The sequence below is a fragment of the Bactrocera oleae genome, chromosome 2 (assembly GCF_042242935.1).
Source record: "Bactrocera oleae isolate idBacOlea1 chromosome 2, idBacOlea1, whole genome shotgun sequence".
Taxonomy (NCBI): domain Eukaryota; kingdom Metazoa; phylum Arthropoda; class Insecta; order Diptera; family Tephritidae; genus Bactrocera; species Bactrocera oleae.
Window position 1 is genome coordinate 63,722,126 of NC_091536.1, and position 14,635 is coordinate 63,736,760.

The 14,635-nt window shown below is 40.5% G+C and overlaps 3 protein-coding genes across 4 annotated transcripts in view; 1 reads left to right on the plus strand and 2 right to left on the minus strand.

Moving 5' to 3' along the window:
* The window catches only part of Gprk2 (G protein-coupled receptor kinase 2), a 231,086-nt gene extending 228,334 nt beyond the window's left edge, over nucleotides 1–2,752 (minus strand). For both annotated transcript variants that reach the window (XM_070105492.1, XM_070105491.1), the window contains exons 1-2: nucleotides 2,618–2,752; nucleotides 1,509–1,686 (exon numbers count right to left, since the gene is read on the minus strand). The gene's annotated coding sequence lies outside the window, so the exon portion shown is untranslated. The remainder of the gene's footprint in view (nucleotides 1–1,508; nucleotides 1,687–2,617) is intronic.
* Nucleotides 2,753–3,214: 462 nt separating this feature from the next.
* On the plus strand, nucleotides 3,215–6,306 carry PNPase (polyribonucleotide nucleotidyltransferase 1). The gene is made up of 7 exons (XM_014239065.3): nucleotides 3,215–3,533; nucleotides 3,601–4,020; nucleotides 4,080–4,623; nucleotides 4,682–4,809; nucleotides 4,869–5,414; nucleotides 5,475–5,832; nucleotides 5,899–6,306. The coding sequence occupies exons 1-7, from the start codon at nucleotides 3,403–3,405 to the stop codon at nucleotides 6,061–6,063; spliced, it is 2,292 nt and encodes a 763-aa protein (XP_014094540.3). The 5' UTR covers nucleotides 3,215–3,402; the 3' UTR covers nucleotides 6,064–6,306.
* On the minus strand, nucleotides 6,152–12,876 carry Gcn2 (eukaryotic translation initiation factor 2 alpha kinase Gcn2). The gene is made up of 14 exons (XM_014239071.3): nucleotides 12,487–12,876; nucleotides 12,238–12,422; nucleotides 11,676–12,181; nucleotides 10,978–11,608; nucleotides 10,598–10,919; nucleotides 10,005–10,190; nucleotides 9,822–9,949; nucleotides 9,561–9,755; nucleotides 9,291–9,499; nucleotides 8,937–9,229; nucleotides 7,822–8,865; nucleotides 6,925–7,761; nucleotides 6,691–6,860; nucleotides 6,152–6,633 (listed from the first exon to the last, which is right to left on the minus strand). Exons 1-14 carry the CDS (start codon nucleotides 12,550–12,552, stop codon nucleotides 6,507–6,509), a joined length of 4,899 nt encoding a protein of 1,632 aa, XP_014094546.2. The 5' UTR covers nucleotides 12,553–12,876; the 3' UTR covers nucleotides 6,152–6,506.
* Nucleotides 12,877–14,635: the final 1,759 nt, after the last annotated feature.

Below are 14,635 nucleotides of genomic sequence, written 5' to 3' on the forward strand. Positions count from 1 at the left end.
AATATTAACGAAAAAGACTCACTGTTAACCTTTTAATAAGGCTGATGGTGAATTTAGAGTGGAGAACTGGCCGCCGAGCAAGCGAGTTTTGTAAATAAATATGCACTCATACCTTCACACATACATATGTACGGAAGAACATATCTACACACCAGTTAGCATTAACCACCACTGGTTGTTGACTGCTGTTCGTCCATTGATAAAACATCGTAACCAACTGACTTAGATGAAAAAAAAAAACTTTAAGCAGCAGAGCAAGCAGCGTCCGATTGCTGACAAAACACAGCACAAATGAGGCTACAATGCCATAAAAAGTAATAACTGAATACAACACACAGCAGCACCTAATAACATCAACGTCACAAATAAGCCAACAATAAAATGCCGCCATAATGAGGGAACAAATGTGGTAAGTGGCTGTTGGTCTTGTGTAGTTGATATACATACATTACACATATTAACGCGGCAGAAAACGCAGTAGAGTTTAAAAATAAAAATATTAGTGCGTTATGTGGTATATAGTCTCCTTCCTTATTGAAATTGTCGTTCACACATCTGACACTACTACTTCTTTTGTAGGTTAGGACACAAAGTACACAACAAAGGTTGTAGGATAAGGTGCGTATATATCTTTTAAACAGCATAAGCCCGCTATGATTTGTTTTTAGAATTGCGATTGTAGGTCTGATATTTTCTCTATATTTTGAGAACAATTTCTCTAAACGTTCCAAGATTTGTTCAGCTACGTGCCTCCACATTAGTGTACGGTTAGATTCCACTCATATGTGCCTACTCGTATCGTATATACCATATACATATAATTATTCAATATACAATGAGCGTAGTATATGCTTTTTTACAACTTGTCTTTTATGTGTTAATAATAAAGTTATCAACTGCGACAGTTTTACAACAGCAGTTGATTAGCAATATATTTTCAAAAATATGTAGTGAGAAATATCGCTGTTTACAAGTACAAAATGTTATAAATTTGAATAGAAAACTTAAAATTAGAAACTTGATTCCTCTTATAAATATTTTGCAATGTACATAGTTTCATTCAAATTTTTTTTTTTGAACATAAAACAATATGTAGTTATTATAGAGAGCAATAGATAATTTTGCATTTATTTCACAGCAATTTATACCTTACTATATCTAATAGCACACGATTATTCTAAATTTTTTTATAATAATAAAATCTTTATTAGGACATATGCGAACGAACACACATTTTCAAAGTAAGAAAAGTCGTACCATGCACAGATAACTAGTTTGACATTATCTCGTTTAGATCTTATCAGAAAAACTCTAAAGCAATTATGATAAAATGCGGTTCACAAGCTGCAATGTATGTAAATAAATACTAATATTACATTTTTGAAATCAAATTAAAAAGAACTCAGGTATACTGACCTCCTATGGAACAAGAAGTAAGTCAACGAAGAGAAATTAGTAAAAATAATACAGTAGCTATAAAATAACATCGTAAATATTTTATGGCTCACCTTTATGAAATGTGTCCGATTTTTAAAATGTACCGCTCTTTAAAAAAAAACTCTAAAATCAGGAAACAGCACTTTAATTTTACTTTTTATTATTTCTATTAAACAATTTTAATGCACTTGACATTAATGGCGCTAATTAAGCAGTTGCACATCAAACCGTTGTAAATTAAATACTTTACTGAAATATAATTATTATAATTTATTACTTTTCACATATAATATGACAATATGAATATATGTACACTTTTAAACATTAAAAAATATTTATATCATTAAACATTTTTTATATTGTATAGCAATTTAGCGCCTTTCGTCAATTCAAAAGAGCAAAGCGTTAGTTATAACTGTTGGCCACCACATATATAACAATAGATACAGTAGCCAAAAATCTAATATAATAATTTTTAAGAAACAATGTTAATGACTGAACTAATCACTTGACACTTGTGAAGCGGTTCAAATTGCGGTTTTGGGAGAACACCATGAAACATGGGCTGAAATTCCACACGCGATAAGCCTTATATCAAAATGGGTCATTCAAACTCAATGCTACGCATAAAAATCACTCTAATCAATGAATTTCATTTATGATTCACATAAATTGTTTGTATGTACATGTGTACTCGTATATGTTATTTGCTTTTAATTCACAACTGATTGATATATTAGCATTTCGATTTCATAGCGTTGGCCTCAATAAAAATCATTTGTGCCGCACACATAATTTTGACACTGTCTTTTTGGACTTGTTGTCGCTACTGCTGCTTATGGTAACGTCGTCGTCGTTGCTGTTGCAATTTTACTTTTGGCCAACACACAGAATAAACTGAATTTTTCTCTGCTTGTTCTCTTCCACTCTTATTCGTTTCCAACGTCGGCGTTTTTTATGCACTAGGCTTTTTCACTACTACTTTTCCTTTGCATTAACTTTTTAGCTTTTTTTAATATGTTTTTAATTATTCCGCCAATACAAAAGACGTACGTACGCGCATACATAGACCAATTCCCAATTTTACTTTAAGCAACATTTATTGCACCAGTTGCGAAAGGATTGTGATATAGAAGCGAATATTTTTTATTATAATTAACAGCGAAATTTGTGCATTTACCACCACATATTTTTCAAGCAAATTTTCTCAACAATTTTCCACGAGACCCGAAAACGACACTATTGACACAATCACTTCTGCTTCTCGTTAAAGAATAATCAGAATAACCGAAAAACTGAAAACTGCGAAACCGAAAACGCAAAGGAGTCAATGAAAAGCTGTCAAACGTCAAAATGTTTACATTTGCCTTTTTGACTCGTTTCGTACATTTTAGCGATTAAATATCGATATAATTTAGAGATGTGTGTAATAGAAGCTGGTGTTGTTAGAAAGATATCTTAAAAATGTAAACAAATATTTGCTATAATATATATATAATAGTTTATAATATGTATAACAACAAGAAAAGTAAACGAAACATTTTATACTGAATTATTAATTCATGAATATGCGGCCGCAACAACTTTAGTAAAGCCACAAACCTAATCATCTGTTTCATTTTGGCAGTGTTGGTAAAGTGCTGCACATCTAATTTTTGAAGGGAACTGAAACAAACGATAAACAACAACACTTCAAATAAAGCTACAGAATAATTTTTACATGTTTCTTCTACTTATTGAAAAAAAATTTAGCAAAATTACATTGTGCACTCATTGCATTTGAAATATATAAATATTTTGAAATAAATATTTGAATATTGAAGCTATTCTGTATTAAATCGTGAGACCCCTCCATTAATTAAGTTACGTTACCACTGAAAACTAAAATCAGCTGTTCAATTTTATTAAGCTGTGACATACATATATGCCCACGGATTCCTTTACTGCCGCGGTATTTTAGCAAGGATGCTGGTATTTCCTCAAAGATGTCTGAAACTTCTAAAGCTACAGCTGAGATATGGAACTACAAATGGTTTACGGTACATTCAAAGTGGAACCAATGACTGCCCTTCGGTGGAAGTGAAATTTTCAAATGGGTATACCAGCTGATAAAATTTAAAACACGTTTTAGTTAACGTAATATGTACAATGTTCCTTTTACAGGCGTAACATGACTATAAGTTCAGGAAAATTTGCGCGTTTTGCCAATGGAACTTCTGTTTGTCAAATGGGTGACACAGCCGTTATGGTAACTGCGGTAGCCAAACCAAAACAAGCGCCCGGAGCAAGTTTCATGCCGCTCGTTGTGGATTATCGCTTAAAAAGCGCTGCATCTGGACGCATACCAATGAATTTCATGCGCCGCGAATTGGGTCCATCAGAGAAGGAGATACTCTCAGCGCGTCTCATAGATCGCTCTTTGCGACCACTATTTCCTGCAGATTTTCGCACTGAAACGCAACTTGTTTGCAATATGCTTTCAATGGATGCGGTGTATTCACCTGATGTCTTAGCCATCAATTCGGCTTCAGTAGCTTTAAGTCTCAGTGACATACCTTGGAACGGGCCAATCGGTGCAGTGCGGTAAGTCAATTGTGTGCCTTAGAGGAAGGTAATGTACTTAAAAATTATTTATTCATTAGTGTGGGACTTTGTGATGATGAAGTTATAATCAATCCCACAAGGCGTGAACTCCAAACATCCCAACTCGACTTGGTGGTGTCTGCAACAAAACAAAATCTTGTCGTGATGCTTGAAGGCAAAGGAAACATTGTGTTAATGCAAGATGTGCTCAAAGCAATTAAGCAAGGCACTAGAGAGGCGCAATTTATCATCAACGATATTGAACGTTTGCAAAAAGCATACGGCAGAAAAAAACGTGCCGTTGACGCTGTGCCAGTGGTGGACAACGAAATCTCTGAAGCTGTGAAAAGCATGAGTGAAATGCGACTGCGTGAGATCTTTCAGGACGCAACACACGACAAAATTTCCCGTGATAACGCGGTGAATGAGGTACGCACAAATGTGATAGACAAAGTGTGGTCCTCCTATCCAGATACCGAACCAGCACTAATAGGCGAAGAATTCAATAAAATATGTAAAAGTATTTTCCGAAATCTTATATTTGAGGAAAATAAACGCTGTGATGGACGCGACTACGATAGTCTAAGAAACATTAGTTGCCAGGTAGGGGAGAAGCGCCAGTAATTGCCGTGGCTCCATACTCATATCACCTCTGTTACAGGTGGACCTTTACAAACCGCTGCATGGCTCAGCGCTGTTTCAACGCGGACAGACACAAGTGTTTTGCACTGTTGCCTTAGACTCTCACGACAGCGCCATGAAGTTAGATGCTGTGGCAGCCTTGGACAGGTTTGCCAATAAACCTATAATGTAAACTCAATACAATTTTAATGTGCATTCAATTTTAGCGGCTTGAAGGCCAAAAATTTCATGTTGCACTACGAGTTCCCGCCATATGCCACCGGTGAAGTTGGGCGCATCGGTCCGATTGGCCGTCGTGAGCTCGGTCATGGCTCACTGGCTGAGCGCGGGATTGTGCCCACTTTACCGCATGATTACCCATTCACGGTACGACTCACCTCTGAAGTGTTGGAGTCAAATGGCTCTAGTTCCATGGCATCGGTTTGCGGCGGTTCCATGGCACTAATGGATGCTGGCGTGCCGGTCACTGCGCCAGCTGCCGGCGTTGCCATTGGTCTGGTTACGAAATATGAGAATAACGACACTAAACACATGTCTGACTATCGCATTTTAACGGACATTTTGGGCATTGAGGACTACATGGGCGACATGGATATGAAGGTGGCGGGTACGCGCAAAGGCTTCACTGCTATACAGGCGGATTTGAAAATACCCGGCATACCGCTGAAAATTGTAATGGAGGCATTGCAAAAAGCGACTGACGCCAAAGGGCGTATACTCGATATAATGGGCGCAGTGATAAGAGAGCATCGGTGAGATGCGCGTATTGGATTTGTTGCATATTTTGAGTTTGAAATTTCTTTCAATTGCAGCAAGTACCCCAAGGAGTGTTGGCCTGTGACTGAACGCATAACCATCGAACCACATCAGCGTGGCCAATTGATCGGCCCCGGTGGCATAAACCTCAAACGGATCTACCTCGAAACGGGCGCCACACTCACAGCAGAGGATGAGACGAGCTACAGCATTTTTGCGCCCTCACAAGCGGCTATGGACGAGGCAAAGGAGCATATCGACGCACTGCTAGTGAAAGAACGCATCCCGGACTTGGAGTTCGGTGGCATTTATGCTGCGAAAATCACTGAAATACGTGACACTGGCGTCTTGGTGATACTATACCCCAGCATGCCGCCAGCGCTGCTGCACAACTCACAGCTGGACCAAAGAAAGGTGCGTGTAGTGTCTTGCATACCATAAGTGCCGCATTTGTGTGTGTAAACGAGTTTTTGCTTACAGATTGCACATCCCTCGGTCTTGGGTTTGGAAGTTGGCCAGGAAATACAGGTTAAGTATTTCGGACGAGATCCAGTGTCTGGTTTCATGCGGTTGTCACGCAAGGTGCTGCAAGGCGCCACCTCAAGTATACCGCGCAGTCACAATAAGGCAACGGAGGAGACGTAATAAACGAAGCCGGACCGCTTCGTTTTGGAACCGTTCGCCGTTTCATGCTGCCACTTAAAAAACCACATAGCTTTTGTACATATAAATATAAAATTCAAGTTACAAACTTTATTACAAACATTGACCACACATATGTATGAATGTATATGACACAACTGAGCGAAATAAGTATATGTACAAGATAAGTTATTAGCATAACATAGTTAAATAAAATATAAAATAGATGGTAAGCTTGTAAAAATACATTGTTGGCAAATTGACTAAACACACTAAGAGACAACCAGTAGATTGTGTTAAATAAATGCTTGAGCAAAGCAAATCTGAGATTTGGAACCACATTGTATAGGGATTGCAAACTTTAAAAAAAAAATGTTTTTCTAACAAGGAGGTAGTTGTTCAATCCACTGAGAGTGCAAATGCAGGCGATCGATCTGCAGTGCGAATCAAATGATAACGCGATAATACGAATCCGATATGGTGTACAAGGCAACTATGGTTGCTTTGTCGCCGGTTAGGTAGTCAATAATTTCATCTGTTATTTCGGTTATGTACCGTTTGAACTTAGGAAACCTGTAAACAAAATGAAATTAAATTATTTGTAAAAATTTAGTATAACGGTGCATTTACCGCTCTATCACATTGTTAATTTCAACTTCAGTCTCCTTTTTGTCGGCCTCGCGCGGATTAATTGCGCCCACTATGGCATTAACGGTGACTGGCGGCAGCTCCACCAGCAGCACGATGACGCTCTCCTTCTTCATGAACTGCGACAACGTTAAGGACATCTGCTGGGTAACCTGTGGGGACATTTTTCTTTTAATATAGTTAAATAAAAAATGCACACATTTTGTTGGCACGCACCTGATTTTCGTAGCGGCGGCGCAGGTTGGCCGTCAGCTTGTCGTGCACCACAAACACCACCTGCACATTGGGCCACTGACTGGGATTGTAGTTGTTTTTTATGCTCGCGCTCGAAGCAGATGTGGACAAGCTGTAGTCACCGCGTCCGAAATTACCGCCGCCCCCGCCACTACTGCCACCACCACCACCACCGCTGCTGTAACCGACATTGCCACCGGCGCTACTATTCGATTGCTGACTGACATAGTCGATGGCATTCGCGTTGCCCAATTCGGTGCGCAACTTGCGTATAAAATCAACGAGTTCAGCGCGCGTCACATGACGCTCCTGAAAACGATCGCGCTCCCAAGAGCTTATGCGCAAAGCGCCATTCTCCGCCACCAGTATTATATGCAGAGCGCCCAATTTGGCCAGATCTTGTGCTTCATCGCCAGCGCCGGTGGCGGACTCCACCACATAGCAGCGTATATTAGCGGACCACAGCAGGCGCATAATGTCCGTGACATATTTCAGTGGCGCACGCGTGCCATTCACGCAAACCGCCACATCGATGGCGCGGCAATCTTTCATGTAATCCACATCCAGCGCGGCCACCAGCTTGTCCAGCCAAAATGAGAGCCCGGCGCCGCTGATGACGCGACCGGGTATGTTTTGATTGAAACCCTGCGCTTGCTTTTGGAACTCATTCAGCAGTGTGTCGTAGCGCTCGCCCATGGCCAAGACGGAGGAATGCGTGCTGCGATTGGGTTTGAGATCGGCAATCAGTTGCCACACCACGCCGCCGCTGGTGGCGCGATCATAACTGATTGGTAGACCGGCGAAAATGTGTATTGGACACTGAGAATCGAAAAGTAAATTATTTTTCATTAAGTTAAATTAATGCATTCGGACACTCACCGTAACACCCAGACTGTGCGCTAGGCTCACAACCGTCTCCAACTCCCTAAGCGCGCTCTTTGCCAGCGATGCGGCTTCGCCCTTGCCACGTATCAGCGATTTCAGCGACGAATCGTCGACACTGCTGCGTGTACCGCTCATGAGGAAATTCGCGAGCAGCAGCTCAATTAGAGCTGTGGCTGAGGAACGCGATTTCTCCATAATCACAGTGACGCCCGAATGGAATTGAAATTTCGAAATGCGCCCCTCAATGAAGTCCGCTATATTCGCAAATAGTTCTGTGTACGAGCACTTCGGCACATTACAGTAGAGCAGTATGGCGCGCAACAGTTGTGTGTGATTCATGCGTATGCGCAGATTCTTCTCGCGCAAACGCGGTATCTCATTCGTAATCTCAAAGGCGAGCGCCAACAGTTCGGCATCCACGATCGGACTGTTGGCGTATGGCGTGACTATATCGAAGGCACATTCGTAGCTTTGTTTCGGATGAAAATTGAATACTTTCTCTTCGCGGTAGACGCGATCGACGCAATAACGGCGCATCATATTTACACCGTTCATTGCTATGTGACGCGCGAACTCCGTACGCAAATCGCTGGGCAACACCACCACACAGCCGGAGTGTGTCATCAGACGTACGGGGTTGTTCCACGGATTGGTGCGCTTCGACAGCGGTGATAGCAGCGGTGTGTCCACTTCAATGCCGCCATGTTTGCGAAACAAAGCAACAACTTTGGCTTTGACAAATTCAAAAATCGGATTCAACGACACGAAGCCATCCAACGAGATTGGCGCATTCCACGATTTCATATTGCGACTGCTGCCAAAATGATAGGTGTACTCGAGTAGTTCGTCGCTCTGTTGTTGCAGGCAGCGCGCCACCAGATGCTTGTAGGCTTTACTCTGTGGATTGGCCAGCGCATGACGCAACATTTCCTGCAATTCGTTCGCTTCAAGTTGCGCGGGCGGCACCAAATCCGAGGAGAGCAACTCTTCGGCGGTAGGCCGCTGTGCTGGCTCGTGATTTAGCAGCCAGCGTAGTATCTGTAAATGTATTGTGTGTGTGAAATGTTATAAAATTGTATAGTAAACAATTTATCCCTTAGTTGACTTGCCTTAACGGTTTTCTCATAACGGTTATCGCTAAGCATATTATCTGGTATAACAATGGCGGCGGTGCGCAGTGCGACTATGGTTTGCACACGCTCCATGCCGGTCTCGAATGGCGGCCGTGACATTTCGAAAAGTATTATACCCAAGGTATACATGTCGACCTTCTGACCGTATGTGGACTTTGAGGCATTGCCGGTCAACTCAGGCGCGACATAAAGTGTGGTGCCCACCTTGCCGGTGCCGGTGCCATCCTCTATGGAAGCAACTTGCATGGATTGCGGATTTGTTTGCTCATCTATAAAGTACAATATTGCTTAATTTATTTAATTTTTTTTATTTGTGCACTTTATACATACGTTGGTTTTGTAGCGCTAGAAAACTGGTTGTCGCCAAACCGAAATCACCGATTTTTATCTGATCGTGCGTATCTAAAAATATATTAACGGGCTTCAAATCACGATGTATAATGCCTTGTTGGTGTATATGTGATAAACCCTCAGCTATTTCACGAAATAGACGCCATAGGCGTTCCGTGTCTGCGTACAGATTGTCATCTATGGCAGTTCTATATAAAATATGAGAATATTAATATTTTCGCTGCACGTTTTGTATCGTAAAGTAGTCACCTAAGCGTGCACTTCTCGCAAAATTCCATCTGAATATACATAACTTGTATAGGTTTGGGTGAGTTGCCCCCCTTTGAGACGTGTCGCGATGATTCCTCCTCTTCGTCATCGTCGTCATCATCATCGTACTTGACAATTTCGCCATTTGAATCCACAAACTCAATGCCATCGGAGTCAGAATCATCAGCATTCGGTCTGTACAACAAAACTCAAGGAAATGTAGATCTATATTTATTCTAGTTGCGCACACTTTATACTTACACACAACCGCTCCATATGCTGGACGAGCTTTCTTCATCCTCTTTCACTGGCAGACCCAGTTGCGGTGATTTTGCTGGTTTATAGCTGACGTCGTTGCTGGCGGACATTTCATTGCCCAAGAGCTTATCCTTAAATTGATATTGTTGTTATTGTATAACACTAATCAAGCAAACGTTTGCTCACCATTTCCGCTTCATCCGCCTCAGTGACGCTCTCGATCCAACTATTAAAATAACGCACAACATTCTCGTGGTTCAAACGTGAGAGCAATTCCACCTCACGTGTCATTTTCTTATAAAGTTGGCGATTACGCGCTGATAGTGGTATACGTTTCAGCGCGTACTGACGGTTATCTAATATGTTGCGTACCTGGAAATTATTTTTTTCTTTAAATATATATAAATGACGAACGTGACGAGTTGAGTCGATTTAGCCATGAATAGTCTGTCTGTCACCTAGTTCCTTAGTTTTTGGGATATAGATCTTCGCATACGTTCTTTTCTCACCGAAAAACTATTTATTTGTCGGAACTGACCTTAGCATATAGCATCGGCCACTATAGCATATATATGGAAATATTTTTTATGTGACAAAATATCGGCACGAAATTCGGCACAGATTATTGCCCAACAAATTGTTTAGATCGGAGCACTATAGCATATAGCTGATATACAAACAGAAATCCCACACTAAAATTATATTTATGTGAAAAGTATAATAGCTTCGGTGCAACCCAAGTTAACGTTTTTACATGTTTTTTAATACCGCAAGCTCACCTTCAGCACATCACCAAAAGCGCCTTTGCCCAAATATGTAAGCACTTCGAACTCATTGCGCAGTCGGGATTGGCTCATGGGCATTAAAGGCATAAGGGACAAGGATACTGGCAGATGTTGTTGTTGGCGCTCAAGATGACCCTGCTGTTTAGCATTCTGCAACGCGGCGCCAGGCGTTCCACCAGATATGCGTCGTGGCGTTTTTTGTGTCAATGCAAGCGCGAGTTGTGCATTAGCTTTATCGTCATGGCTGAGCAGGGATGAATGTAGAAAAGGATGGTCCAGTAGCTCTGATGCGGAGAGTGTACGATCAGAGTTACATCTGAAAATAGTTGCATTTAATAATTAATATAAATAAGTAAGGTTATTTTTTAGCACACTTGTCGATGAAATCGCGCATCTCGTAGGTATGCGATGACATTAAACTCTCGATGAGCGCTCCAAATGCGGGCAAATCACCCTGCATCGAGTGCTGGCCTATACCGCCCACAAGCTCTAATAAGTTGGGCACCAAAGAGAAGTCTGTGCAACGCAAGGTGCCCGTGTTGTCCATAAATACTGTGCTATCCATGAGGTGACTGTGCGAGACGCCTTTGTTGTGCAGAAAAACCAGCGCGTCGAGCACACCACGCGCAACCATGCGCACACCTTCAATGCACCAACCCAGACTGGAGGATATGTTCAACAAACTGGTGCCGAGCAGAAAATCTTGCACCAGATACACAATCAGACCTTCTTTACGTTTTATGCACAACACACATTCGTACTGTATGAGATTTTTATGGTGTAACTGTGAAAGTGTTGTAACTTGTTTTTCAATGGCGGCTATAACATCATCGACACGATGATTACCACCACATTTCGGCTCTGTTGCGAGCCAATAGCAGTGTCCACCATTTCCACATTTTTGATCTAATTGCGAATACTTTATGGTCCATTCGGTCACATATAGTAGTTGACCACTGTCCAAATCTATGCCGGTGTATGCAACACAGCCTTTCTGTGAGTGACCTTCGATTGTATCGAAAGCGGTGAATGAAATAACCAAATTGCAAGTATTTATGCATGCAAAACTCACCTAAACAACAGCCCCTTTGTACTTGCCGTCCCACTTTATGGAAGTAAAGCTTTTCGCTGTTACGATGTTCTAAACATTTGTTAGGGTAACAATGACTGCGATAATATGGTGATGAATTCTCGGAACTCTCCGATGAACTAGCGTGATAGTTTGATTCGCTCATGCTACGACGTGTCTCACCACCACGCCTTTTTGCTTCGCTTTTGAACATTTCTTTACGTCGCTCAACCTCCTCAATCAATGTTTGTCGCTCTAAGTTTTCTTTACGCTTCTGTTTGTCAAGTCGTTCTTGTTCACGCTTTTGATTTTCCTGTAACATTTCGTCATAGAAGGAACCGCGCGGTGGCTTATTGTATTTAAGAAGAAAAGATTGTACGGTTTGCGCCAGTTCATATATCATCACTTCGCCTCGCAACTCCTCCGATTGCTGTTGTAATTTCTGCAATAACTCTTCTACCAACTGATCGGAGAGTCCTTTCGACTCTTCTATTAGTATCTTGGGCGCGCTGTTTAATGTAAATAACTGTTAACCCGTAATTTTTTACATTAAATAAGCACTTACATTTTTGGATATTTCGATGGGCATATAATGTGTAGTTTAGTGCGAGCGTATGCTTCCGTTTGTCCGTTTGAGGAATCGCGCAATGGCGTAAGAGATATGCGTATTTCAGTTGGCTTCCACTGCGCCGCCGGCGTATCTGTGTCACAGCTGGGACGTAACACCTCCACATCGTTAGCGAAAATTGCCTACAATTTGATATTTTTCAATAAACATTTTGAAGTAGTTTTGTTTTATTGCAATTTGGCGCACCTTTATCACTTCTAATTCATGAATTTGACGCTCACGAAATGACTCCTTCACCACCGGTGTCGCCATGTCGCAACGTTTCAACGCTTATATTTAGGGTTTTTGTGCGAAAAATGTTAATTCGTCTGCTTCATAAACTGTTATTGCAGTTCTCAGTGTATCTATCGTTCTACACATCACTTGTCTTGATTTAGTTTAATTAGTAAACCTTGTTTATTAATAGCGCTCTGTTATTCTATTGTGGTTTGGCCAAAATATAATTTCTACGTACTACATACACTTCCCTCCAGAAAAATCTAGTGATGAAACAGCTGTTGGTTTATTATCGCAAGAATAATTTATCGTTAGTTGTGCCAGTTGTGATATTCATTAAACATTCTCTGGTTATTGTTTTGTTTACTAAGTGCCGTTTCAGACAGGGACGCAAAAGAGTCTCATACCAGTTTATTGTGGGCGAGGGGACGACGAGGAAAGACGAAGGGATCGTGCCACTCGTGTTCGGGTGGCACGCTTTGTGTTCTTGTTCGTAACAGCTCGCTGCTACCCTTTTCAGCATTCCTTTTCACTTTCAAATCCTTTGAATGGTTGCAAGAGCGCTCGGTTTCAAATGAATTCGATCGCAAATTTGAGTTCTGTTATCTATTTTTGTATGTAATATGCAAATATGTATGCATAGAATAATAGAAATATTATGACAAATTGTAAATAAGGAGAAAATTAAGATATAGATTATGGAGTAAAGAAATTATGAATTTTTAATACGCAGTAAAGAAATTATGAGTTTTTAATACTTAAAGATTAGGAAATTCCTATTATAAATTTGGCCTTGAAAATATTAGTTGCGGATATTCAATACATTCTTGTGGATTAGGGAATTCCCGTCTTTAGTATTTTTTTGAAACTATTTAGCGGGTAGGTACTTGTATTATGCATATTGTTCTACCATATTCATGGTAATTCATTGCAAGCAAAATGTGTGACCATCATCTCAACATACAAATGAAATACGCAGCATGCAGTGTTGCGCGGTGTTGCGCAGTCGAACCGCACAAATATTTACGAACATTTTGTGAAAAGGAATGCAGAAAAACTAGACTCGAGTTGCTGGACTCTTTTTGACCGTGTGAATGCCCAGAGCGACACCAAAAGAAAATTTGAAAAAGATCAGACTCTTTTGCATCCCTGTCTGAAACGGCACTAAGCGCTCCAATCAGTTGTAGATTCTCTGATTAAATTTTGCCAATTTGCCGGTTGCGCTTATCGATAGTTGACCATGAATGTATATCGTTCCAGCGAGCGATAAAATATTTGTCGATTCCTAGCGCTTTGAAAACTGTTCTTAGTCGATTAAATTTAAAACGAGCAGTTTTATATTAAATTTAGAAATAAAAAATTCAAAAAATATCCTGCTCTCCAATGCCAGAGTATTTTGTGATAATTTTCAAAAGATCTTACAACTATAAAAATGTTCAGTTCTCACTTCACAAGAAAGATTATGGACAGCATTGAGCTTGCTGAAGGGGTTATATCCAGTTGCAAATCAGAAAAAACAAAATTGTTAGCAAAATCTTATTCCTTTGATCATCACCAGCTAAATCTGTATCTGAGAAGATCGTGTAAAAAATTCAAGTTGATGCCGTCTCGGCAATATTTTCCTCACCGACCCTCAAAGCAGCGTTTCTAGAAAAAAGAGGCTAAAGTTTTGGGAGCCGATTGTAGTATGTTAAAAAATTCAACTGGTCGCAGATCTCTTGGATTGTAATTAGATTTTACTATTCTCTAATATAACTTTACTCCTCTACTGATATCTCTATTACCAAATATTAAGCGATAATGATCTCTGGAAAGAGTTGACACCAGAATCGATTGGTATAGCAAGTGAAATTAATTGATAAAGTCAGCGAGACGTTATTTTTTAATGCTTGGAATTATTCGTCTAACCAGTCTATCTTAGGTGAAATTTACAGTTGCGAAGACGTAACGATTTATAAATCTTCGGAGTAGAACAACTTCAAATTTTTTAAATTGATATTTAATCAATTGTATACTTCCTAATCCCAAAACCACAATATATTTAGGTTCAGTAAGGTCTTTCGTTGACGGTGAGGCTTATTTACGATATTGTCACTTTGCCGCTGTTTCCACGGTACTC